This window comes from Rhinolophus hipposideros (genome assembly GCF_964194185.1).
Source record: "Rhinolophus hipposideros genome assembly, chromosome: 23".
NCBI lineage: Eukaryota > Metazoa > Chordata > Mammalia > Chiroptera > Rhinolophidae > Rhinolophus > Rhinolophus hipposideros.
The window spans coordinates 15,926,907-15,952,753 of NC_138069.1; the positions used below are offsets into that span (position 1 = coordinate 15,926,907).

The following is a 25,847-nucleotide window of genomic DNA, read 5'->3' on the forward strand; positions in this document are numbered from 1 at the left end:
GACACCGTGCTAAGAATTTTACCTGCATTACTTCAAGTAGTCTTTCCAACACCCTTACCAGGCAGGTTCTATTATTATCATCCCTGTCTTGTACATCAGGAAAATTGAGGCTCTGAGGGGTTTAATTACTTGCTCAAGATCAGAAAGTCACTGGTGGAACTGGTATTCAAACATAGGTTCATCTGACTCCAAAGCTTGTGATTTAACGACTCCATTATATTACTGCTGTAGAATTTTATGTTTTCTGAATTTTTTGTATATAAATGGCTTTTTAAGTAGCATTCAACAATATCAATATTGTTTTTCAGCTGTGAGTAGCAGAGTGCCTACTGGTTCAAACAGTTCCTCTCAGAGCACAGAATGTCTTACGCCTGAACCCTGTTCGCAGTCTCCAAGCAATGTGGCTTCTCAGTCTATGCCACCTGTGTATCCTTCGGTTGACATTGATGCACATGTGAGTAGACTTCTGTATTGAAACTTCTTTTGCACATTTTGATTTTCTTTGTTTGGAAAGGAAAATTATCCTTGTGCATTCATTGTGAAAATATTATTTGCTCTTCAACTGATAACGCTGTTGTAAACAAAACAAAATCTAACTTATTGTTTTCCCTTCTAGACTGAGAGCAATCATGACACAGCGTTAACCTTAGCTTGTGCAGGTGGTCATGAAGAACTTGTATCCGTACTTATTGCCCGAGATGCTAAAATTGAGCACAGAGACAAAAAAGGTAAGAAATGTCAGTCAGAAATAAAGTCTGAGTGTAGTTACATCAGAAAACAGTTTTTTTCACTCTCAGTAAGTAGTTCCTAGACTATCTCAGTGAAAATATGGGTAAACATATTTCAGTTAGGAATATCCAGATATGTTCATCTACAGAGCTAAATTCTTTTCCAAAAATTCAAAAATTAGACTGGAGATTCATCAGTGAAGTACAGCAAGTTGTGGTTGCCTTTCTCCTTAACCCAAAAGTAAAGCATGCAGAGGCATCAAAGTTCATTATGAGCATAAACTTGATTGTTTTGTTTGACTTAGCGTTTCCTTTTTATCAGGCGTTTATGGATTTTTGTCACTGACAAATTAGGGTTTAAAGAAGTTTTATTTAAATGGTTATAAGTATCTGCCCTAAAGACTTTCTACTAAAACAATACACAATTGGAAACAGTGGCTTGATAAGTAAAAACCACAGATTTGTTTGAGATTTTTATTTTCTGATTTAGGTTTCACACCACTGATCCTGGCAGCAACAGCTGGGCATGTTGGAGTTGTTGAAATCCTTTTGGATAAAGGTGGAGATATAGAAGCACAATCTGAACGAACTAAGGATACTCCACTTTCATTGGCATGTTCTGGTGGACGCCAGGAGGTATGTCAATGTTAATTTTCATTTTGTAAATATTTTGCTTCTGTTTAAAATATGCGTGTGCTTAGTAATTGAGCTAAACAAAAAAACTTGCATGTGTTTTGACATCCCATATGCTAAATTTAATGAAAATGGTAAATGCCCTTTAGGCAAAATAAAAGTTCTCTTTATACTTACATTTATTGGGGCTGAATGAACCAAAATCCTAACACATCTGAAATGCAAATTCATCACTCAACAGTTGATGAATAGAAAGAGTAACAGCTTATTATTCCAGAACAGTTGGGGTTTCAAAACTCTGAATTCCTTGATGTGAAATTAAATCCTTTCTCTCATGCTGATATTTGAATACATAGGGCCTAATTAAAATGTCAGATATTTAGACAGGAAGTTATAGGTCCCATTTCTTTGTGCTTCCTTCATTATAAGTTGAACCCTTAGTGTAAACTGGATTTCTCTGTTCATATTTTATTTTGTAGGTGGTAGACTTGCTGCTGGCTCGAGGTGCAAATAAAGAGCATAGGAATGTGTCTGATTATACACCACTGAGTCTAGCTGCATCTGGAGGATATGTTAATATCATTAAGATTCTGCTTAATGCTGGGGCAGAAATTAATTCAAGGTACTTATCACCTGTTCATTTTATTACTCATGAATAGTTACTACTTAGAATAAGTGTCTTCCTCTAAATATGTGGACAGATACCATTTTTAATTAAGATAGTACTAAAGTTGCAAGGCCAACAATTATTCCTATAATGTGCTTATTTAAGCTGTGATTATTTAATCACAGCTTATTTCAGCTGAGGTGGCTGGTTTGAAAGAGGCCTCATTCAGAAAGAACTTTGTTATGTATAGTTGGAAATTTATAACCTCTAAATAGGGATTATGTTTTAAATTGTGAGATTTTCCTATTCTTAGTAGTCTAAACAAATAAAATCATTCATTGATGTTAGAAACCTTTCTTTTTACTGAAACATTTTCATCTTTTATATTCTGTGCTTTTTAAAAAACAATAGACAACATTATTTTAATTTTCTAAGTACATTTCCCTCCTTAGGACTGGGAGTAAATTAGGTATTTCTCCCCTGATGTTGGCTGCAATGAATGGGCACGTTCCTGCAGTGAAATTGCTGCTTGATATGGGTTCAGACATTAATGCCCAAATAGAGACCAATCGGAACACGGCTCTCACCTTGGCCTGTTTTCAAGGCCGAGCAGAAGTAGTGAGTTTGCTTCTGGACCGAAAAGCCAATGTTGAACATAGGGCAAAGGTAAGCATTTTACAACTTATCAGCTTCTTCAGATATATTTGTTCTGGCAGAAAGAGTATGGCATTTCAACTCAAATTGAATGTGCCGTTTTAAATTGTCATAAGTTAAAAGTGATGCCCCAATGCAAGATTGGGGAATGGGGCTACACAGTGGTCAGTGACAATTTATCACCGTTATGACTTTTATTAAGGACAGTGAAGAAACAGAATCAGTACTTTTTCCAGCTGCAGTCTTGAGTGGCTCCCTTTTTGTTTCTTAACTTTTATTTATTTTAAGTATGTTTTTCCAGGACCCATCAGCTCCAAGTCAAGTAGTTGTTTCAATCTAGTTGTGGAAGGCACAGCTCACAGTTGCCCATATGGGGATTGAACTGGAACTGGCCACCTTGTTAAGAGCACCACGCTCTAACCAGCTGAGTGCTTTCCGCATTGATTGTCACTCTTTTTTTTTTTTTTTTTTTTAATTTTATTGGGGAACATTGGGGAATAGTGTGTTTCTCCAGGGCCCATCAGCTCCAAGTCCAGTCGCCGTTTCAATCTTTAGTTGCAGGACCGGCAACCTTGTTTTTGAGAGCTCGAACTCTAACCAAATGAGCCAAACGCTCCCTCGAGTGGCACTCTTTGTCCTCCAGTTTACAACTTTTGAATGTAGTAAGATGATTTTATAGTAAAACATTTTTATAGTAAGGTTATTTTGTAGAGTCCTTTAAGGTAGATTTTTAAAAGAACTCCTATAATGAGGCATGTGCTTACCGGTGGTAAAAAACCCCAATCAAAAAATTACTGCATAGGTTATAAATTGAAGACAGCTAAAATTGGATCTGACCATGACAGATTCTGACAATTTCATGACTATTTGGCATTTAGAAAGTAGGAGTTAGCATGTCAGTGTTTTGAATGTCTTTGCTTAGAACTATTACGTACTTTAGAACACTGGAAAATGTAGCTTATATAGAATTCTTAATGATCAGACAATGGCCAATCTAGTAGTTATTTTAAATTGGAAGGGTTTAAGTGAAAATCTCACATATTCTCCCTGAACTTCATTAGTTACAGTTCTTAAAATGTAATGCAACGGTTACATTTTTTTAACCCTAGCAATGAGGAAGTATAATTTTCCTTCAGAATTTTCATCACACAAAGAGAAATGAGTCTTTCCTGCTATCCAGTTTATCTTTTTGTATTATAAGTGTGACTCACTTGTCTATTAGAAGCTCTGAAGAAATCCGTGTTATTTTGGAAATGATACAGTAGAAAATGTCTTTTGGCAAAAATGTCAGAGAGTAATGAGCAAAAGACAAATATGCATAAAATTTGTGAAGTGATATTTTAATCTATTTTACCCAAATTTGAATAGGATTGAAGGAATTTACCCTGAGTTATTTTTTAGCAAACTGCATTTTCAGAAAAAGCATATTCAACATTTTGCCTTATTTAATTTTTTATTCATGTTAAATATCTCTTTCATTGTGCAGAGAAGTTTTTGTTTCATGTAATTTATAACAGCATAGAAGTTACAAATTTTTGTTTTCATTTTAGCATGGGGTAGTGTAAGTTAATTCATTCTAGCTTGTGTAATTGAATATAACAATAGTCACTTTCTGTTTAGTGGAATTCAAGACTATGAATATTACTCAGCTCTTTTATAGAAAAAATCAGAATTAGAAAACACAAGTCAATTGTCTTTTAAAGAAATTATATTAATGTACTTGAATAATTTTTTTGGTTTAAACAGACTGGTCTTACCCCTTTGATGGAAGCTGCTTCGGGAGGATATGCAGAGGTTGGAAGAGTTCTCCTTGATAAAGGAGCAGATGTCAACGCCCCCCCTGTGCCTTCCTCAAGAGATACCGCTTTAACAATAGCCGCAGACAAAGGTCACTACAAATTTTGTGAGCTCCTGATTAGTAGGTGGGTACATTTTATATTTGTAGATAGAACTTCTGTAATCCCTTCCACTTTTCAGAGCCTTTAAAGTTAATAAAATCATTCTATTTTACTGACATTTTAAAGAACATAGAATTTGCATATTTTATAAAAGGTAAAAGACAAATAGAGAAAAAGAGACAAAGTCTGCCTCTTCTCAAACTATATTAACATTCTCTGATTTTATAGGGGAGCCCATATTGATGTTCATAACAAGAAGGGAAACACACCACTTTGGTTGGCATCCAATGGTGGTCATTTTGATGTGGTGCAATTGCTGGTGCAAGCTGGTGCTGATGTGGATGCAGCAGATAACCGGAAAATCACACCTCTTATGTCAGCATTTCGCAAGGTAATTTGATGTGTGGGGGGGTAAAATTGAATAATTTAAAATCAATTCTAAGTTGAAACCATGGGAGAAAGATACGTTGATCTTGGACAATTGACTCTATTTCTATACACAAATCAGTGCTATCTTTCCACTCTTTGTGGCCAGATCTAAGAGCTAGATGGTAGTTCACTGACGATGAGCAACTTTATTATTAAATCACTTGGTGTGGTGACTAGTTTTGTTATGTTGTTGTACATAAAACATGTGATTTAAGGGCAGATATTATATTCAGGTGGATGTCTTCTCTACCTAAGGAGGAACAAAAACGAGTGGACGCTTTCATGAAAACTTATTATACCTCCTATATAGTTTAAGGCTCACTTGTCTGCTATATTTTAAAAAGCCTTCCCAATGCAATTATGATAAACTATAAACTACTTAATATGGCTTACAAAGCCTTTCATGATACGGCTCTTGCCAGCCTCTCCAGACCAGTCATTTATGCTACCCTTCCCTTTTGCTCAGTACACTTCAGCCACTGACCTAGAATGCACTGAAATTTTAACTGCCTCAAGGCTTTTACTCACTGTTTTTTTTCTCCCAAAATGTTCTTTCCTTTGCTCTTCACCTGGCTTACTTCTGCTCATCCTTTAGCTCCCATTTTAAATGTCACTTCTCAGAGAGTCCTCTAACACCCAATCTGAAAAGGTCCTTCTTCCCTTTTGTAGTACATTATTATTTTCCTTATCTCAATTTATAATTATACATTCAAACACGTTTACTTTTTTTTTTTAAGATTTTATTGGGGAAGGGGAACAGGACTTTATTGGGGAACAGTGTGTACTTCCAGGACTTTTTTTTTTTTCCAAGTCAAGTTGTTGTCCTTTCAATCTTAGTTGTGGAGGGCGCAGCTCAGCTCCAGGTCCAGTTGCTAGCTGCAGGGGCCGCAGCTCACCATCCCTTGCGGGAGTCGAACTGGCAACCTTGTGGTTGAGAGGATGCGCTTCAACCAATTGAGCCATCCGGGAGCTCAGCGGCAGCTCAGCTCAAGGTGCCTGTTAAATCTTAGTTGCAGGGGGCGCTGCTTACCATCCCTTGCGGGACTCGAGGAATTGAACTGGCAACCTTGTGGTTGAGAGCCCACTGGCCCATGTGGGAATCAAACCAGCAGACTTTGGAGCTAGGAACATGGAGCTCTAACTGCCTGAGCTACCGAGCCGTCCCAAGTTTACTTTTTTAATGCCTGTGTCCTCAACTAGGCTCGAAGATCCATGAAGACCACTATTCATGATTGTCTTTTTCACTGCTGTTTATACCCAGTTGTTTATTAGCACAATGTCTAACACATATTAGGTGGTAACTAAATAGCTATTGAATGAGAGCAGTGTAAGTTATGCGTCTTAGAAGAAAATTTTAAAACATTTTCTGGACTTAATTTTTTTTCCCCAATTTTTTTCTTTTCTTTTAATTGAGGGGTAGTTCACATATAGTGAAATGCACAAATCTAAGGTACCTAGTTTAATGAGTTTTGATAAATGCATGTACTCATACCCCATAAAGATACAAAATACTTTCATAATCCTAGAAAGTTTCATCCTGCCTCAATTAATTTCCTGCCCTGGAGGCAACCTCTTTCCTGATTTTTCTCACCATCAGACTAATTCTTGAGGTTGTTTTAGAACCTTAGTAGGAAAGGAAACTATGCAAGTTTGGTTATGTTATAATAGATGTACTTCAATTTATTAGCTTATTTAGCCCCTGATAATAGCATTTAGAAAGTGTTTTCCTGGGGTGGCCAGTTAGCTCAGTTAGAGCATGGTGCTAATAACACCAAGGTTGCCTGTTTGATCCCCGCATGGGCCTCACTGTGAGCTGCGCCCTCCCTAAAAAAAGAAAGTGTGTTACTTAGATTCAAGTCATAGGACTCATATAAATATGAGACCCAGTCCCAAAGTAATGCTTTGAAATCTAGAATATCCTCTTTGTTTTAGGACTAATTTCTCTTTTAATCTGAGGTTCATTTCACATCACCAATTTTTATTTTATTAATTTATTCTAGGAGATACTGTTTTTCTACAAAAACTTTTTTTTGCTTTCAGTGGGAAATGGGCAGATTAAATTCAGGAGAAATACTTTTGGTCCACATATATTCTTGAGCATGTTGTACATATCTTTTTCTGTTTATAAACTCAACACTGTACTTATTTCCATAAGTTTAAATTTAGTAAACTACCTGGAGTATTACTATATACCTTTACTCTTAAGTTTTTAAGCATGTGGGCAGAATTTCAAGGGATTCTTTTGTGTGTTTTTTCTTGTACTCCTTACAGGGTCATGTAAAAGTTGTTCAATATTTGGTGAAGGAAGTCAATCAGTTCCCTTCTGATATTGAATGCATGAGATACATAGCAACAATTACAGATAAGGTAGGTTTAATATGCCATTGAAGCACATTTTTGTTCTTTGTGGAATTATATGCCAAAATGTGCAATTAACAACCTGTTCTTTTTCCCCTCTATGAAACTGATCACCTGATCTTTCTGTGCTTTAGTTTCTCCATTTGTAAATGGAGAATGGGTTTAATACTTTTGATAAATTATTCCCTTGCTATTATGGACCATAATTACGGTGACTGCAGCTAAAATTTATTATTAGACCATTCACCTGATTTAGAAAGTTTTCTAAGAACACAAACTTTTTAGGAAATGGTGCCTTATTTTAACAAAAGATTGATACCTAACTAGACTCAAAAGACAGTTTAATTTGATTTAATGAATTTTCAGTTATTTGAGCTTTAAGCCCTGAACTTTTGGTGTGCTCATCAGCTCGAGTTTTATTTGGCCTGTTTATGTTACATGTTCCTGTATTGACATAATTCCATTTTCTACTATAGGAACTGTTGAAAAAATGTCATCAGTGTGTTGAGACAATTGTGAAGGCTAAAGACCAGCAGGCTGCAGAAGCAAACAAGAATGCAAGTATTCTTTTAAAGGAACTTGATCTGGAAAAGGTGAGTGGGAAAAATAATTTTAATTAGCACTGATTAATTCTAGTTCAATATTCAATTACTTTAATCTGAAATTGACAATTAACTCTTATAGTAAATATTTCTAAATATTTTACATTGTAAAGTGAAGTCCAGTTTATCTATTTTTCCTTTTGCTGCTTTTATAAATGTGTTTTGAGACTGATATCCATGGAAAGCCCCTCATGTCATAAACAAAAATTTCATTTAATTCATTATTTTAAATTATTGCATTATTGGTAAAATGATATACATACTTTATTTTGCAGTCAAGAGAGGAGAGCAGAAAGCAGGCTCTTGCAGCCAAAAGAGAGAAAAGAAAAGAAAAGAGAAAAAAGAAAAAAGAGGAGCAGAAAAGGAAGCAGGAAGAAGATGAAGAAAACAAACCTAAGGAGAATTCAGAACTACCAGAGGATGAAGATGAGGAGGAGAATGATGAAGATGGTGAGAAATGACCCATCGAATTAGTGATAAAATTCTCCTGTGTTTAGCAACTTCATTTTGAGTGCTTTTTACATTGTAAAGTGATACAGACAAACAGAAGGGGGGATACAAACATAATTTGAAGTTCAGTTGTAATTTAAGTCACCCTGTAAAATACCGTCTATGTCCTAAACACAATATAGTAAAAGATTTGCCAGGTTCTTCCCTACTCTTTCCTCCCCCAGAAACTAAGAGAGGTCCAGTTCCTCAATAAATTTTTCGCTAAGGTTCAGGCTTGAAACTATACAGCGCTGGAGTTCATTACCCTCAGAGTTGTTTAGTGTACAGTCTGGCAGTGCTTGTAGTAGGAAAATAATTTTGTTATATTTGAATTCTAATTCTAAAACATGACTTGAAAATTTTTCTAAATTCAAACTATAGTATTATTTTTGGTTAATTCATGAAACTAGCATTTCAGAGCTTGAGAATGGTAACAGTGTGAATGTTGTATACCAGTTTAGACGTCACAATATGATACGGTATATTTGTTCTAGCTAGCAACAGTAAAGATTTCTTTATTTACTAATGAATACTGGTAAAAGGAAAATAGGACCTAAGGGACTGAATTATTATGAAATATTAGGTATATCTGTAACAATGTGTTTTGAGATCTCTGGCTCACAATGTGATTTTTATCCTTTTTGATAATTTCAGTGGAGCAAGAAGTTCCCATAGAGCCTCCTAGTGCAACCACCACCACTACAATTGGAATCTCAGCAACATCTGCAACATTCACCAATGTGTTTGGGAAAAAAAGGGCCAACGTGGTGACAACCCCCAGCACCAATCGGAAAAATAAGAAGAACAAAACAAAAGAGACACCTCCCACTGCACCTTTAATATTACCAGAACAACATATATCCTTAGCACAGCAAAAGGCAGATAAAAATAAAATAAATGGAGAACCCAGAGGTGGTGGTGCAGGTGGGAATAGTGATTCAGATAACTTGGACAGCACAGATTGCAACAGTGAGAGTAGCAGTGGTGGTAAAAGCCAAGAGTTAAACTTCGCTATGGATATGAATTCCTCTAGTGATCGGAGATACCCCTCACTGCTACTCAATTCCCAAGATGAAAAAACGAGTCCTGCCACTTCTAAAACTCAAACTCGGTAAATGTTCCTGACTTGTTAACTCCACATCCACTTGTCCTTTTTCATGCCTGGCGCAACAATTTGAAGGACATTCTTCAAGCACAAGTTGTGTTGAACAGTTGAAGTACAGTACATTGTCTGTCTTCAATATTCAAAACTGAAATTCACCAGTGTCATCCCAATCGTGTGCTAGCTATGAAATGAGATTATTAGAAATTTTTATGATTCAGTTTTGAAGTTGAAAATGTTAACATATCTTGATTTTAACTGTCATTTTTATTGATTATAGTACAACTTTTGGCTTCTGAATCCATTTTAATACTAAAATACATGATGGATTCATTGCCCTAGTTCTGCTTTTCTGAATTGTTGATAATTTGATGTGCCAGATTTTAATTCAAATATTTCAGCATAACTTTGTCTATAAAGGAATCATCTCGAGTTTCTAAGTTAAAACTGATCTCTTATTAGACTTGATATTTCTCTTTTCAGACTTGAAGGCGAAGTGAATCCTAATTCTTTATCAACAAGCTACAAGTCAGTGTCATTGCCATTAAGCTCTCCAAACATAAAGCTGACCCTGACTAGCCCTAAAAGGGGGCAGAAAAGAGAAGAAGGATGGAAAGAAGTTGTACGAAGGTAAGTGGAACTAGTCTTTTTAACTTTCACAGACGATACAGGTTCTCCTGCGAGATAGTTTGAATTTGGTAATTATTTTAAACTGGAGTGCCCTATTAAATCCAGAGTAGGCTAATGCAAATTAGAAGCAATGTGTAAATTTTGCATGCATATTTTATGTGACACAACAAATGTTGGCTTTAGAATAACAAAAAATACTTTATTAAATTATAAGATTTACAGATGTTCACAGAAACCATACAAAATGATTTCTAAACTTCTACACTTGACAGCAGTCAGAATGTTATTAGTAAGGGCTGTGATGTTTGTTAATGATTCTGTTTTGGTTCAGTCACGCTTGTCTTATTTACAGTGTTTAAATAAAGTTTAACGTAGAGAATGTATTCTGAAGAACTGGTTAGCTTCTTTTAACCAATGCAATTAGATCATTACAAAAAGGGGGGAGGAAACGTATAGAATGAAAACTACCTTCTTCCTCAAAGAAAATAAAATAAAACATCCCACATCCCTGCAGCTAACGCTGACAACTACCTTCATTCACACTGCTTTATACTTAAACCATGATGGGGGAAATAATAAAAGCAGAGAGGGGCCACTGCTTTTAAATGTTTTTTACACAATCCAGATGATACTTCTAGCTTCTGCCTATGTATGCTTTACAACAGGGAATCAAGACAAGATCTAGATTTGGTACTGTGCAATTTAATCACCAAAGGACTGAGACGTCTGAGCTTTTATTCTGTAATGTTTCTAAGACTTTGTGTCCATTAAATGCAAATAAAAAAGAAGTCTTGAAGGGGTGCACACTTGATCAGATCGATTTAAGTATTATTCATGACATTAGCCTAAGCCACGCTCTAGCTCTCAAAATATCTAAATATATTCTTCCCAACTTTTCTACATTAAGATGATAAATTTTGATTATGAAATCAAAATTAGGGGCTACCATTGGGTATTCTTCTGGAAGGAACAGTTCAAGTTTGAAGGTCCCTCCCTAAAAGGGGGAATCATTCCTAGGGCCCACCAATGAAAACCTGAAGATCATGGGTCTTGCTCTCATGTGGGTCTGCCAGCAAACATTGGGTTTCTTTGATAATCCTGCGGGGCAGTCGGGCCATCTTGTCAGATCGCAAAGTCAGCCCTCTGGTCTTCTCTCTGGCTCCACTCGCCTCACATACAAGTGGAAGTCGCAGGCTCCACTTGGGAGTTGCTTTTTATGTAGCTCAAATCTAAGGCTTTATTTTTTTATTGCTAAATATATATTGTTGGTATTGATATGCTAGCCTCTATTATTCAGTATGAAATTTAACAATATGGTATGCATTATTTTAATTTAGAAAGAGTCAATATGTATGGTCACTGCAGTTGAGTTGACTTGTGACATTTTGGGCAAATTTGAATGCTTCGATCGTGAGTGATTTAAATACAACTTTTGTTTTAAATGGCAGGGTAATATTTACCTTTATGAAATTGAATATAGGAAGTTAGTTTTTAAAATAAAAACTTCTAATAATTGCCTTTGTAAGATTTGAGGCCGGGCGTGGTGGCGCGCGCCTGTAGTCCCAGCTACTTGGGAGGCTGAGGCTGGAGGATCACTTGAGTTCAAGAGTTCTGGGCTGTAGTGTGCTATGCCGATTGGGTGTCCGCACTAAGTTCGGCATCAATATGGTGTCCTCCCGGGAGCGGGGGACCACCAGGTTGCCTAAGGAGGGGTGAACCGGCCCAGGTCGGAGACGGAGCAGGTCAAAGCTCCCGTGCTGATCAGTAGTGGGATCGCGCCTGTGAATAGCCACTGCACTCCGGCCTGGGCAACATAGCGTGACCCCGTCTCGGGGAAAAAAAAAAAAAAAGAAAAAAAAAGGATTTGAGAAATATAATTCTACAAATGTCCAGGAACATACTTACTGAGACATCTTTTTTAATAAAGAGATTTGATTTCGTAAGCTTATGCATGGTCTTCATTTTTCAGGTCAAAGAAATTGTCTGTTCCAGCTTCAGTGGTTTCCAGGATAATGGGAAGAGGAGGCTGCAACATCACTGCGATACAAGATGTTACAGGTGCCCACATTGATGTGGATAAACAGAAAGATAAGAATGGCGAGAGAATGATCACAATAAGGTAATGGATTTTACTAGTTCTGTGTGGAAATTAAATTTTATTAGAAACATTCTTTTGTTAGATATGGTAGAATCAAGAATTACCTGTTTTGTTTTGTTTTTTATCTTGTTTTTTGTTTGTTTTCTCCGCAGGGGTGGTACAGAGTCAACAAGATACGCAGTTCAACTTATCAATGCACTTATTCAAGATCCTGCTAAGGAACTGGAAGACTTGATTCCTAAAAATCATATCAGAACACCTGCCAGCACCAAATCCATCCATGCAAACTTCTCACCTGGAGTAGGCACCACAGCAGCTTCCAGTAAAAATGCATTTCCCTTGGGTGCTCCAACTCTTGTAACTTCACAGGCGACAACATTATCTACGTTCCCACCCACTAATAAACTTAATAAGAACGTTCCAGCAAATGTACGTTCTTCTTTCCCAGTGTCTCTACCCTTAGCTTATCCCCACCCTCATTTTGCCCTACTGGCTGCTCAGACTATGCAACAGATTCGGCATCCTCGCTTACCCATGGCCCAGTTTGGAGGAACCTTTACACCCTCTCCTAACACTTGGGGACCATTCCCAGTGAGACCTGTGAATCCTGGCAACACAAATAACTCTCCAAAGCATAATAATACAAGTCGTCTACCTAACCAGAACGGAACTGTTTTACCCTCAGAGTCTGCCGGACTAGCTCCTGCCAGTTGTCCTATCACTGTCTCTTCTGTAGTTGCAGCCAGTCAGCAACTGTGTGTGACTAATACCCGGACTCCTTCATCAGTCAGAAAGCAGTTGTTTGCCTGTGTGCCTAAGACGAGTCCTCCAGCAACAGTGATTTCTTCTGTGACAAGCACTTGTAGTCCCCTGCCTTCGGTCTCCTCTGCACCTATCACTAGTGGGCAAGTTCCCACCACATTTCTGCCTGCAAGTACTCCTCAAGCACAGCTTTCTTCACAAAAGATGGAGGCTTTCTCTGCCATGCCACCCCCCAAAGAGAAAGGATCCACACAGGACCAGCCCGTGGCAAACCTGTGTACCTCATCTTCAGCTGCAAATGGCTGCAGTAGCTCTGCCAGCAACACCCCAGGAGCTCCAGAAACTCACCCATCCAGTAGTCCCACTCCTCCCTCCAACAACACACAGGAGGAGGCCCAGCCATCCAGTGTGTCTGATTTAAGTCCTATGTCAATGCCTTTTGCATCTAATTCAGAACCTGCTCCATTGACTTTGGCATCACCGAGATTGGTTGCTGCTGATAATCAGGATACCAATAATTTACCTCAATTAGCTGTACCAGCACCTCGAGTTTCTCATCGAATGCAGCCCAGAGGTTCCTTTTACTCAGTGGTACCAAATGCAACTCTACACCAGGATCCCCAGTCTATTTTTGTTACAAATCCAGTTCCTTTAACGCCACCTCAAGGCCCACCAGCTGCAGTGCAGCTTTCTTCAGCCATGAACATGATGAATGGTTCTCAGATGCACATTAACCCAGCAAATAAATCTTTGCCACCTACCTTTGGCCCAGCCACACTTTTCAATCACTTCAGTAGTCTTTTTGATAGCAGTCAGGTGCCGGCTAACCAGGGTTGGGGAGATGGTCCACTGTCCTCACGCGTTGCTACAGATGCCTCTTTCACTGTTCAGTCAGCGTTCCTGGGCAACTCTGTCCTTGGACACTTGGAAAATGTGCACCCTGACAACTCCAAGGCACCCGGCTTCAGACCACCTTCCCAGCGAGTTTCTACTAGTCCAGTTGGTAAGTTATAACCATTACTGCAGCTCAGTTTGGGGCTCCAACAGCATAATCTAATCCTCCAAGGTAATAATAGTAATAAAGCGTTTATTTTGTACATAATATTGCACAATCTTAAAGATATGATAGTGTGTCACAAATAGTAAAGACCCTTTCATGGTTGCTGATTGAGTGGGCAAAAAAGTAACTATAGGTAAGGCACTGCCATATAATGAGCTGCTTTATATTCTCTGTATGATCTCTGTTCCTCATAGCAAGGACCTTGTTTGCTTAGAATTGGTGTAAGAATTGCTGTAAGATGATATTAATAAAAAAGGACTTACAGGATGCTCAAGGACTCCAATTTTACAGTTTTTAAAATCATAGTGATGGTTTACATTTCTTAGATTTTTAAAGTTTGAGTTACAAAGGTGTTTAGGCATCAGCTCATAATCTTCATTCCTTGTTTTCAGTCTTGGGTGCTCAGACCAAATAGTAAATGATGTTAGTTTATAGTACCCTATATTATTTATATTAGATGGAACTATTTGAAGAGATCCAGTCATTGGTGGGCTCTTCTTTTTAAAAGACCAGCTTAGAGTCAGCTGTTCCTTCCTCAAAATCAGAAATTAGCTGCTGAAGCATTTTAAGAAATATATCGAAAGATATAAGGCCATTGTTGGCTTGGAGATATTTGAAGCCAGAATCTATTTTTCAGAGTCTAAGAGCCAAATTTCAGTCCCATCTGCCCTGTGCTGAAAAATAAATTAGAAATTGTGGCTGACCTAGAATGAGGGTAAGAACTATTGCCACTTAGAATTTTTCTTCTAGTTGAAAAACTATCCTATAGTCCATTCTTCCTTATTTGCTAATTAAAAACTGATCTATGTTGTTTAAAATTTGTGAGTTCATGGAACTATATAGCCTTAGGTTTCATTTCTGGTATTTTTCCATTTACTTGTCTTTTCAGGAAAACATAGCTGTTATATCCTTTCTAATAGAAATACAAGCTTATGTAAGACCATCTGTGGTCCAAAATATTCTCTAGGATTTTTTTCTTCTTTTCTATAAATAGGTATCTATTTTAATTCTTCATTTTGGGGAAACTAATAGAGGTTTTCAAAGGCCAGGGTGAAAGAAGAGCTTATTGCCACTGCTCAGGCCGTGGTACAAAGCATTAATTCTTAACTTGACTGGCACTAACTAATACGTGAGTTTAGAGTACCTTAGCCAGAGTTGGACTTCAGATCTCTCACGTTCTAGTGTTTGAGTTCTTTGCACTCCGCCTCCTGGATCCCGGAAGGTGTGTAGATGAGGAATGTCTGGAAAAAAGAAAAAAGTCAAGGAAATCATCCATCTAGTTTGGTAGAAAACAAGGTTTTGGGACCTTAACTATTCAGATCCATAACATCAAAATTATTTATTGCTAATTTAATAATAATCTAAAAAGCAAGCATTAATCCTTGCCCTTCTTTTTGGGGTCCAGGATTGATTAAGCTTGACCTCATTTCTTAACTACTTGTATGGTTTCTTTTGTTGACGCCCTTCTTTCATGGCTATAGTTTACTCTCCGGGTTTATAGGTAAGAAATAGTAATACTTAAGAAGATCGGAAAGGATGTGAAATAAATGAAATCCTCAAATGCTGCTGTTGTAAAGTTAAAATGGTGCAGCCACTTTGGAAAAAGTTTGGCAGTTCCTCAAAAAGTTAAACAGAGTTACCATATGATCCATCTACTCCTTGGGATAGCCAAGAGAAAACATATGTGTACACACAGGAAAAAAATTGTAGAATGCAAACTAGATAAAAACTCTGATACAGTTTGCAGCTGTTGATTTTTTTTTTTATCAGATGGAATACTGTAACTATCTTTAATACATAAATGTTCATAGCAGCAGCATTTCTGATGGCCAATGTGGAAACAACCTAATGTCCCTCAACTGATGAATGTGGTTGTCTATGTAATGAGAGATTATTTTCATTATAATATATATAATCATGTTTTAATATACAATGTCTACATAATGAGATATAATAGAAAGGAGGTACTGATTTATGCTACAACGTGAACTTTGAAAACAGTATGCTAAGTGAAAGAAGCCAGTCACAAAAGACCACATATTGTATGATTCCATTTATATGAAATTTTTAGAATAGGCAATCTATAGAGACAGAGAGTAGTATATTAGTGGTTGCTTAGAGGTGGAGATATGGGATAAAAGACAACTGAGACTGACAGGTACAGAGTTCCTTTTAGGGTAGACAAAAATGTACTAAAATTGATTGTGGTGATTGCTGCACAACCCTGTGAAAATACTAAAAGCCTTTGAATTGTATACTTTAAACAGATGAGTAAGACCTGCTTAGGAGATCTTTTGAAGTTTTGACCATGTTGATATTAACTACTTTATCCTGAAATGAGCACCTGTAATCCTTTTCCTGACCCTTGTTTATTTTCCCAAATAAGTTCTCCAGAGAAAGCAATGGAATTTGAGAGAAGACTGCTAAATTTAGACTTATGCAAACTAGATAAAAACTTTGATATAGTTTGCAGCTGTTGATTTTTTTTTAATCAAATGGAGTACTGAAAATATATTTAGTTTTATAGTATGCTTTTCCTCCTTGTTAGGAAGTAAACATTAGTAGGTTTTGTTATTCATCTCCCATAGGAAATGACTCAAGTTATGTAGATAACATAGCTGTACTTTGAGATTTGCCACAAAAGGGAAAGCAGAAATTATTGATGGGTACCACTTAGTTACAACATGCTCTCATTCAAGTCCTCTCCAGTGAAAGCTGAGATTTATCCAGAACATACGCCAGGTGGCTACCATTCTTAAACATTGGACTCACTTTTCTATACCTAGTGCTATTTGGTGATATTCTTCTAGACTGCAAGAAAAAAATGGGTTTGGGCTACATTGTATCTCATAAATGGATTCTTTTTTGCTGTGATCTACAAAATGAACTGCATGCTTTCTTTTTAAAAAGGAATTAAGTGAACCTTGGACTTTCCATTTTAAAGCCTTGGCTAATTGGATATTTTGGACCTGCTTTATTTCAGGGTTACCATCCATTGACCCATCAGGCAGCTCCCCATCCTCCTCTTCTGCTCCTCTGACAAGTTTTTCCGGCATACCAGGAACACGTGTTTTTCTGCAAGGGCCAGCTCCTGTTGGGACCCCTAGTTTCAACAGACAACATTTTTCTCCCCATCCTTGGACAAGCGCCTCAAACTCATGTAGGGATCCTAGAGGAACTCATCCCAAAGAGTCTTTAATAAGTTATTAAACCATTTGTTTCAGGAAACACTATATTGTAACTTCAGTAATCTAAATGGTATGCAGGTACCCAAGGTTTGTATTGCAGTCATGTCAAAAATGGTCAGTCATTTGAAGGATAGAAAACTTGAGAAGGGTCAAGCTATTCTTCTAAGTCAGACATGTTTACATTGGGGTATGGATCAAGAAGAGGTACTACAAGTAGTTTTGTAAAAGGATCTTTTGGGGGCAGTATTGTGAAATAATTTCTTAAGTCTGAAAAGAAATTGAATTTATGTATCTGGTCAGTTTGGTACACATCTGATCATTTATTTTTACACTTTAGGCTATCATATTATTGCCATTCATAAGTAAAAGTATTCCTCTGTTCTGACTTAATTATATCAGTATTTAGAATAAAGGAAGTTCTAACAGGACTTGAACAAGATTTGATTTTTTTTAATGAGCATCACGAGGTAGTTAGTGAGTACTGGCCGTTTTAACAATGAAAACTACCCATATTACCCGATGGTCCCATTAAGAAACAAAGCCATGAATTGAATTCGGTGATGCTTTGCTAATATTTAACCTTTCTTCCTTATGGATAAAAAAGGCTGTAGAGAGGGAAAAAAGAAAACAATAGGTATAAAGGGCCAGCAGCTGTTTTGTAGACAATATGCCAAGTACTGTGCAACATTGCCACATGGAAGTTAATTTAAAATGGGACAATATATGATTTGAGAAGATTATTTAGAACTAGAGTAAGAATAAATGTGACCATTTTTTTCTTCTAATCTTGTTCAGTTCAATCCTAAAACTGTTTTAGACTATTTGTTTATACTTGTCATAGGCAGAAGTAGTATAGAATAGTTTACAGAATTTGTATATTCTCATTTGAATGACCTTATAAAATTACAAAATTTTTCTTTACAGAACCTATGTTGTGGAATAGATCTTTCCAACAAGGTTTCTCATATTCTTATCACTAGTTTTTATATGTAATAAAACAATAGAGAAATATTTTGCCACCAGGTGACTCTCCTATTCCATCTGTTTCTTCGGGATCATCTTCACCTCTTTCAGCCACTTCTGCCCCACCAACCTTGGGCCAACCAAAAGGAGGCAATGCCAGTCAGGATCGGAAGATACCTCCCCCAATCGGAACAGAGAGACTGGCCCGGATTCGGCAAGGAGGGTCTGTCGCACAAGCCCCTGTGGGGACCAGTTTTGTCGCTCCTGTTGGACACAGTGGAATCTGGTCATTTGGTGTCAACGCTATGTCAGGTATAGTTCTCTTGCCCTCTCTTTGTAGGAGTATCTCAAGTAAGTTGTGGGATTTTGCTATTAAAACTTAGTTCCACAAAAACAATGTAGTTCCTACATTTAACCATCAGTAGGGGTGTTTATACTTTTGAAGAATTCAATCCAGTCTCAGACTCTGCAATGTTAGTTTGGATTACATGTAACATGTATAATAATAATGTATAATACATACAAAATAATATAGAGTTGATTAAAAGTAAAAGATTCAAAGCATATTCCTTTCCGTCTTAAGCTTTTCAGTGTAGAATGGGACAAGCAGTTGAGTTCTTTTAGGGAGCACTTAAAGAACAAGGTAGAGTATTTGGGGTATTCAGAGGACTTCACCCAGTTTTCCAGGAACTCGTTTTTTTGGTTTGCAAAGGTTGTCATGAATGTGCCCTGAGCTCTTCAGAAGAATAATTTTAATAAAATTTAGTATGAAAAAAGATCAAGTGGTAATGTTTTTGTTATTTAATCCAAATAAACATCAAACCCTGTTCTCAATTCTTCTTTCCAGAAGGCTTATCAGGTTGGTCACAGTCTGTGATAGGGAACCATCCAATGCATCAACCATTATCAGACCCAAGCACATTCTCCCAGCATCAGCCAATGGAGAGAGATGATTCTGGAATGGTAGCCCCCTCTAACATTTTTCATCAGCCTATGGCAAGCAGTTTTGTGGATTTTTCTAAAGTGAGTTGACTAACATCATTGTAACTTGTTTAATACTTTGCCAGCCAATGCAGTCACATGTTAAGGGATAGTGTGTATTGACATAATTCTCCCTGTTGGTGAAACTAATTTGTTTCCCTGACTTTGCCAGATCTTTTACCCAATTTCAAGAGTAGATTATGTTGTCCACAGTGATTTGTCCTCAAACTATCTTATAGATGTCCCTATACTCCTAGAACACCTGAGAGGTTTGGGTTTTGCTGCCACAGCTTTGAGGTAGGGCTCTGCCCCTCTAAAAGTTGGCTGTGAGCTCCCCATTGCCCTCGTCTGCTCCGAGAGCTTCCCGATTGCCGTAAAGCCAGATGATGGCTGTAAGCAATCATGTAGCGTTCCCCTTTTCTTCTTAACATGAGCTTCTTAGTGAAATTAAAATATGGGAAAGTTGAGGGTATTATATGTGTTCATCAAATATGGGGAATTTCCTGATGATTTGATCCTAAATTTAGTTGTTGTTTTTTCTCTCTTCTCATTGAGAAGTTTTGCTGATGCAGAAAACCACTTTTGGTTTCTCAGCAGTGTACAGTGTTGTATTTACAGGATCCTCTGGAGTTCTTTGAATGAAGGAAAGTAGAGAGATCTAAGATGGTATTATGGAATCATCATTTATAATTACTTCATGGTTAATCCTTCCTTTCTGCTGTTTTAGGGTCTGCCAATTTCCATGTATGGAGGCACCATAATACCCTCTCATCCTCAGCTTGCTGATGTGCCAGGAGGCCCACTGTTTAATGGACTTCACAACCCAGATCCTGCTTGGAACCCTATGATAAAAGTTATTCAAAATTCAACTGAATGCACTGATGCCCAGCAGGTAAAATGGACTTAATGCTCTTTTATTTTTCAGATTTGTCATGTCATTCTTTGGGTAGTGTTAAGTTCTGGATATCAAAAGTCATAACATCTGAATCTGACTTAAGTTTTTCAGTATCAAGATGATGCTACTAAACATTTTATTTCATGTATGTGTGTTCTCCCGAGGCAGAAACAGTGAATTGCCATTGCATTTATATATTCATTTTGTAAATGTCGAAAGATTCCTAATTAGAAATTCCAATTTTTCCTCCCCCTTTTCAGATTTGGCCTGGCACGTGGGCACCTCATATTGGAAACATGCATCTCAAATATGTCAACTAAGTTAGAAGGTCTTACTCTTTAGCCTTGTTTGAGAAACCTATGACCTTGGAAGAACCCTGGGGATTTTTTTTTTTTTTAATGTGCCTAACTAAGAAATTTTCTCTAAGGCTTTAGCAATGGAAATTTGATTGCCCATTGTATAAGAAAAAATTGATTTCCTATCGATCTGATTATGTTCTCTGGTTAGTTTAGCCATTTTGAACTTAGTGCTTTTGGCTAAACATACTGAATGCTACTTGTATGCAGAAAAGAATTAGATGATTACATGTTTCAACCTTTTAGGGTGGTAAATACATGTACAGTTGTTTACATACTTAAAAGGAAAAAGTTGAGTAAATTTCTTGTCATATAGTGGCTCTACTTAATGTAGCCTGTATTAATGTGAAATATTTACCAGAATATTCAATAAAAAGATGAACAGTGTTTAGAAGTGGGGTGTGATCCTTTCAGTGGTCATGCAGATACCACCCAGTCTACAAACATACTGAACCAGGTTGGGCTTCTCACATTTTACACTTTTGAGTCCATTCTTTAGACTGCCTTGAAAAAGCACTTTTAAGACTAGTTATATACTTGGTAAACGTTCCTCATTCTCTTTCTTTTCCTTATTATTTTATAAATGAGCAAGTTTCAAGCCCCTGCAATGTATCTTACTTGACATTAGCAGACAGGCCATAGATAGGATTAGTTCTTTATGGATCATGAGTATGTCAATAAGAACAATAGGATTTCAATCAGATGACACTGAGCAAACTTAGGTCATCCACTTCAGGTTCCTTTTGTGCTTCCTGACTTTTTTCTGTAAATATTTTGGTTTTAGGTGTTCTACATTTTATTCGGGTTGGGACATAGGAGGGAGTGAGGGGTGACTCCTGTAATTCTGTTACATTGTTGAATCAGCTGAGTAATGTTTATAAACACGTGACTAATTCTGGGCTGAGTTCCATGGCCCCACGTATGAAGAGCCAATATGTTTAACAAGCTAAACACAGGAACACTAGAATGGATTGCTTTGGCCAAACCATAGGCTTTGCCAAGAATCTGATGCAATAGAGAAGGAAAAACTATCCCACTGCAAAGAATAGTCATCAACTTATTCATGTTTTAATATAGTTGAATTTCCTGGTCGTGTGTATAGGCAGTCTGAAAAAGAAAGCAAGAAAACGTTTTAGAGAAGCCAAAGCACATATCAAAGCAAAGGAGGATGCACAGAAAAGTAGTAACTAGGGGCAGAACCGTACAATCAGCACTTTTCTTCTCTCATACCTACAGCGGTTCTTAATCTTCTCTTCCAGGACCACCACTAGATAAGACACACCATGTTTGTTCTGTGTTGGACATACCTGGTTCTTTTGTCTTCCATATCATCTTACATATGAGAGAGCTTCTGTAAGCTCATTTCTTATTTTCTATTTTGAATGGATTTGGAAAATATCACTGGTGTGGAAGCTACTGCCTTTGTAGTGTTTGATAACCATATCAAGTGTTCTCAAGAGATCCCCTTACCCTGAGGGGGAAATAAGGCCCCTGGGATCACCTACAGGTCTTGCTGTTTCCACTTACTACTGAAAATAAATAAATAAATCACCTAATATTAGTGAAATGAATGAAACATATTAGTGAGAGATGATATTAAGTAAATTATTCAGTGGGACAAAAAGGTGAGTTTTGTTCTATCTTAACTGTCTACAATACATTGGAATTCTCTGGAAGAGCCTTTTACCCTATCTTCTGCACCTTGAGGACAACAGAATGAAACATTTTAGCTCAGGAATTAGAATCCATGAGGAGGCAATTAGGAGAAATTTCTAGTAGGGTTAGGAAAAAACAGGAGCTATACACTTGGTAGTCGTTATTTAAAATACCCTCTTCCCTGCCCTCTTATCAGCACCGCTTTCTTTTCTTTCTGTTTGGATCCCAGTAGCCTATTCCTCACCCCATTTTGCCTGCCACAATTTCTTCTTCCTCTGTCTTGCCTTTTCCTGGCATTACTTTACTGCTTTTTACCAACCTGAACCTTGGATTAAATTTAGCTCAGGTAAGAACTTAATTACTTTCAAAATTACAAGGGATTTGGGGGGAGGCAGCAGTAAAACAATAGTCTACAGTCAAACAATAATCAGGGCCTAAATTCTATTTTCATTTCTGCCCTTTGAAGCTGGATGACCTTAGGCAAGTAACTTCTCATTTCTGGGCTTCATTTTCCTCACCTGAAAACGAAATTGAACATAAATGAACTCCAAGGAGTCTCCTATTTCTCACACAGATTTTCTTCTTTTTCTTGTGAATGAGAACATACGGTATGAGAATACTGGAAGCCACCAGATAGAATGTTTACATTGCCGAGGTTTGAGGGCCCCCTACCGTTGGTTCTCACAAGGAATCAAAAGCCCAGTGTTACGGTGGCCAGTACTGATTTTGAGATTTTAGTGGAGACAGAAGAAAACTTTGCACATCTATAGTGTGCCCTCAAGTCATTAAGAAACATCCTGCTGAGGCATAAATCAAACCCTATGAGAATCACAACTCTTTCAAGGAATAAAAATATATCATCGAGGTTTCTGGACCCACTTATTTCTAGTAGTGTTCAATGTAAAAAAATTCCACTATCAATAAAAGTATTGATGTTTTAAGACCCTTTAAATCTATTGTGGCTACAGTGTGCTGACTTGCCCTTTTATAGGCCAGTCTGCTTCCTTCAGTCCCTGCTCTCAAAGGGGAAATCCCATCACCTCAGCTAACCAGACCGAAGAAGAGAGTTGGACAGCCAATGGTGGCCCCTCCTAACCAGAGGTAAGAAATCTCAGTGAAACTCCAGTTTCCATCTGTTCTTATACATTCTGGTCAAATCTTTCTCCCAACCTCAAAATTAGTGCATGAGGGGACCATCCTCAGTTTGAGGTAGCTTTTAGAAGGGAAAGGCTGGTCATATTATAGTTTCAAGCCAAACAGAGAGGAGTACTTAGTTTGCACGGTTCTGTCCCACTGTTTAAGTAAGACCTTTGGACCACATTGTAAACCAGGAAGAGGCAAACAAGCCTGCAGGAAAACAGCTCCTGAACATCTTGTTCTCTAACTAGCCCTAGATGTCTTCTATCAAGAAGTGGAGCTGGTTGTGACGTCTCCCAGTGAACCCTGTCCTGGAATGAGGGACTCTGTCTGATAACACTGCATTTTCTATTCATTCTCAAAGATTTGTCACCATTTGTCAACAGGCAGTTTCCTTTACTTTCTCTCCTGTTAGGAAATGAGCAAGAGAAAAATGATTTTAAATATCTAAAACTTAAGTGTACGACCACGTTAAAAAAAAAAACAGCAGGAACCTGGAACTTGAGACCTAATTTGGAAAACAAGATCATAAATCTAATGATCAGATTGCAAACCTATTTTGTGATTACTTTTTACCTGTTTTACTTTGATGGTATTGCTATGAGTCCAAAGTACAGTCGTCCCTTGGTATACACGGGGGATTGGTTCCAGGACCCCCATCCGTGGATACCTAAATTTGAGATACTCATGGCCCTTATATAAAATGTCATAGAACAATGCACGATTAGCCCTGTGGATTCAAAACCTGGGGATATAAAGGGCCGACTGTATAGAAAAAAATCTGCATATAAGTGGACCTGCATATTTCAAACTCAAGTTGTTCAAGGGTCAACTGTAATTTGCCTAGTGGTAGAGACCTGTTATTCCCTTGTAAGTTTAGTCAGATTTCGGGGCGGGGGGGGGGCCTCGGCTTTTTTAAGCTCCCACACTCTAATAAATAGGGAATCAGTGTTGATCCTCTGATTTAAACTTTTGGTCCTTCATCCAGGTTGCATGGATGATGAATCTGGCTTTCTCTCTAAAGCCAACTGCCTATTGCCTAGTTCCCCAGCCCTTATAGCACACAGCATCTCAAGAAAAGTAAACTTCTACCGGCAGTCTTACAGTAGTAGTACCCGCTGCTGTTGTTTTGTAGTAGAGATTAATAGAAAAGAGACCTCACTTCCATATTGATCCTTCTTGCAAATTGACACTTCTCTCCTAGTTCTCCTACTCTGGCTGGTCTTTCTCAGACTCTTTTGAAATCCTCTTCCTCTACTACCCCTTAAATAAATGTTGATGTGCCCAGGCCTCTTCTTTCACTGTATCTTCCCGCTGGTGATCCTATCCTTCACTGTTGGATTTCACTCCATTCAGATCTGACTCACTCGCCCAGAGCTCTCTCAGCTTCAGACCAGTATATCTAGCTCCCTACTGTGCTTCTCCATCTGAGCATTCCACACACATCGTACATTCCCAGTATAAGGTAGTCCCTTCCCCTGGTTTTACCTGTTATATTACATGGTACGACTAGCTACCAAGACTCTGAAGGCAGGAGATTGGGAATTACCCTAACTTATCTCCCTCTCCCTCGCTCCATCCTTAATCAGTCACCTTTATCCCTCCTCCACCCCCACTCCCACCCCCCTCACACACACTTCTCTCCATCATCACAGCCCTGCCCTTTTGCCCACTCCACTTCACTAGGCTGGGGTCTTCACCTTCAATCTCACTGTCCTCTGTCCCACCCCCTACTCCCCCGAACAGACTATTTACTCGCTTTGCTTAAAAGCTGAGTTGTCATAGATGTCTCCTCACAATCTGCTTCCCAAGCCTTACCCTCCAGACCTGCTAAGACACTTCATTTAGGCATACACCACTTTTTAAGAGGTCAGAAACCTTTTTGGAACATAAAATAGACACATCCTTGCTTCCTGAAGTGAGCTGCTAAGGACCTGCTCACCTACAGCTCTGCATCACCCAGGATCCTATTAAAAACCTAGAATCTCAGGTCCCACCCCAGACTTCCTGTATCAGAATCTTCATTTTTAACAAGCTCTCCAGGTGATTTATGTGCACATTAAACTTTGAGCAGCAATAACTTACAAAATAGTCTTTTTTAAATTAACAAGTGAAAAAATCAGAGCTAAGGGAAAATCGGATAAAGCCAGAGTTTAAGTAATACTGATAAATGCATGAGGTCAGGTGGTCTATAGTTAATTTGCGGGGTGGGGGCGGAGGTATACGGATTTTGAGGCAGCATGACCCGACAACCAGATCAAGTGGAGGTTTTTAGTGTATATCGGCACTAGCCTTCGTACTTACTTTCCCATCACCTCTCCTGCCTCCTTTCACATCACTGTGTCTGTATTAAAAAAGCTTCTAAGGCCAGACTCTGATCTTCCTTTCCAGAGGTCTAGAGACCAAGCCCTCCTCACCAGCCCCCTGCCCTTCCTTAGTTCCCTGAGGTTACTTGGGTGTGACAGATCAAAGAGCAGGCTTCTGCTACCCCTCAACCTTTATAAGTCCAGGTATCATTTCTTCCAGAACGCCCACCCTCCCTCCCTGCCCTTCCCCTTCTAGCTGTGCACCACGCCATAGAGGCATTTTTCATCCTGTATTCTCATTGATTAATGGGAGGC

At 38.0% G+C, this 25,847-nt stretch overlaps 1 protein-coding gene across 1 annotated transcript in view; it reads left to right on the forward strand.

The window, feature by feature from the left end:
* LOC308491688 (ankyrin repeat and KH domain-containing protein 1-like) overlaps positions 1-20,825 on the forward strand; it is a 101,216-nt gene extending 80,391 nt beyond the window's left edge. The window contains 19 exon segments of the mRNA XM_081035642.1: positions 309-454; positions 617-728; positions 1,219-1,364; positions 1,841-1,983; positions 2,421-2,634; positions 4,369-4,544; positions 4,749-4,911; positions 7,221-7,316; positions 7,784-7,900; positions 8,185-8,359; positions 9,053-9,509; positions 9,984-10,130; positions 12,100-12,249; positions 12,381-13,993; positions 17,034-17,210; positions 18,262-18,513; positions 19,049-19,224; positions 19,910-20,074; positions 20,338-20,825. Of these exon segments, the coding sequence (XP_080891768.1) occupies positions 309-454; positions 617-728; positions 1,219-1,364; positions 1,841-1,983; positions 2,421-2,634; positions 4,369-4,544; positions 4,749-4,911; positions 7,221-7,316; positions 7,784-7,900; positions 8,185-8,359; positions 9,053-9,509; positions 9,984-10,130; positions 12,100-12,249; positions 12,381-13,993; positions 17,034-17,210; positions 18,262-18,513; positions 19,049-19,224; positions 19,910-20,074; positions 20,338-20,397 (4,685 nt within the window). The 3' untranslated portion in view covers positions 20,398-20,825.
* Positions 20,826-25,847: the final 5,022 nt, after the last annotated feature.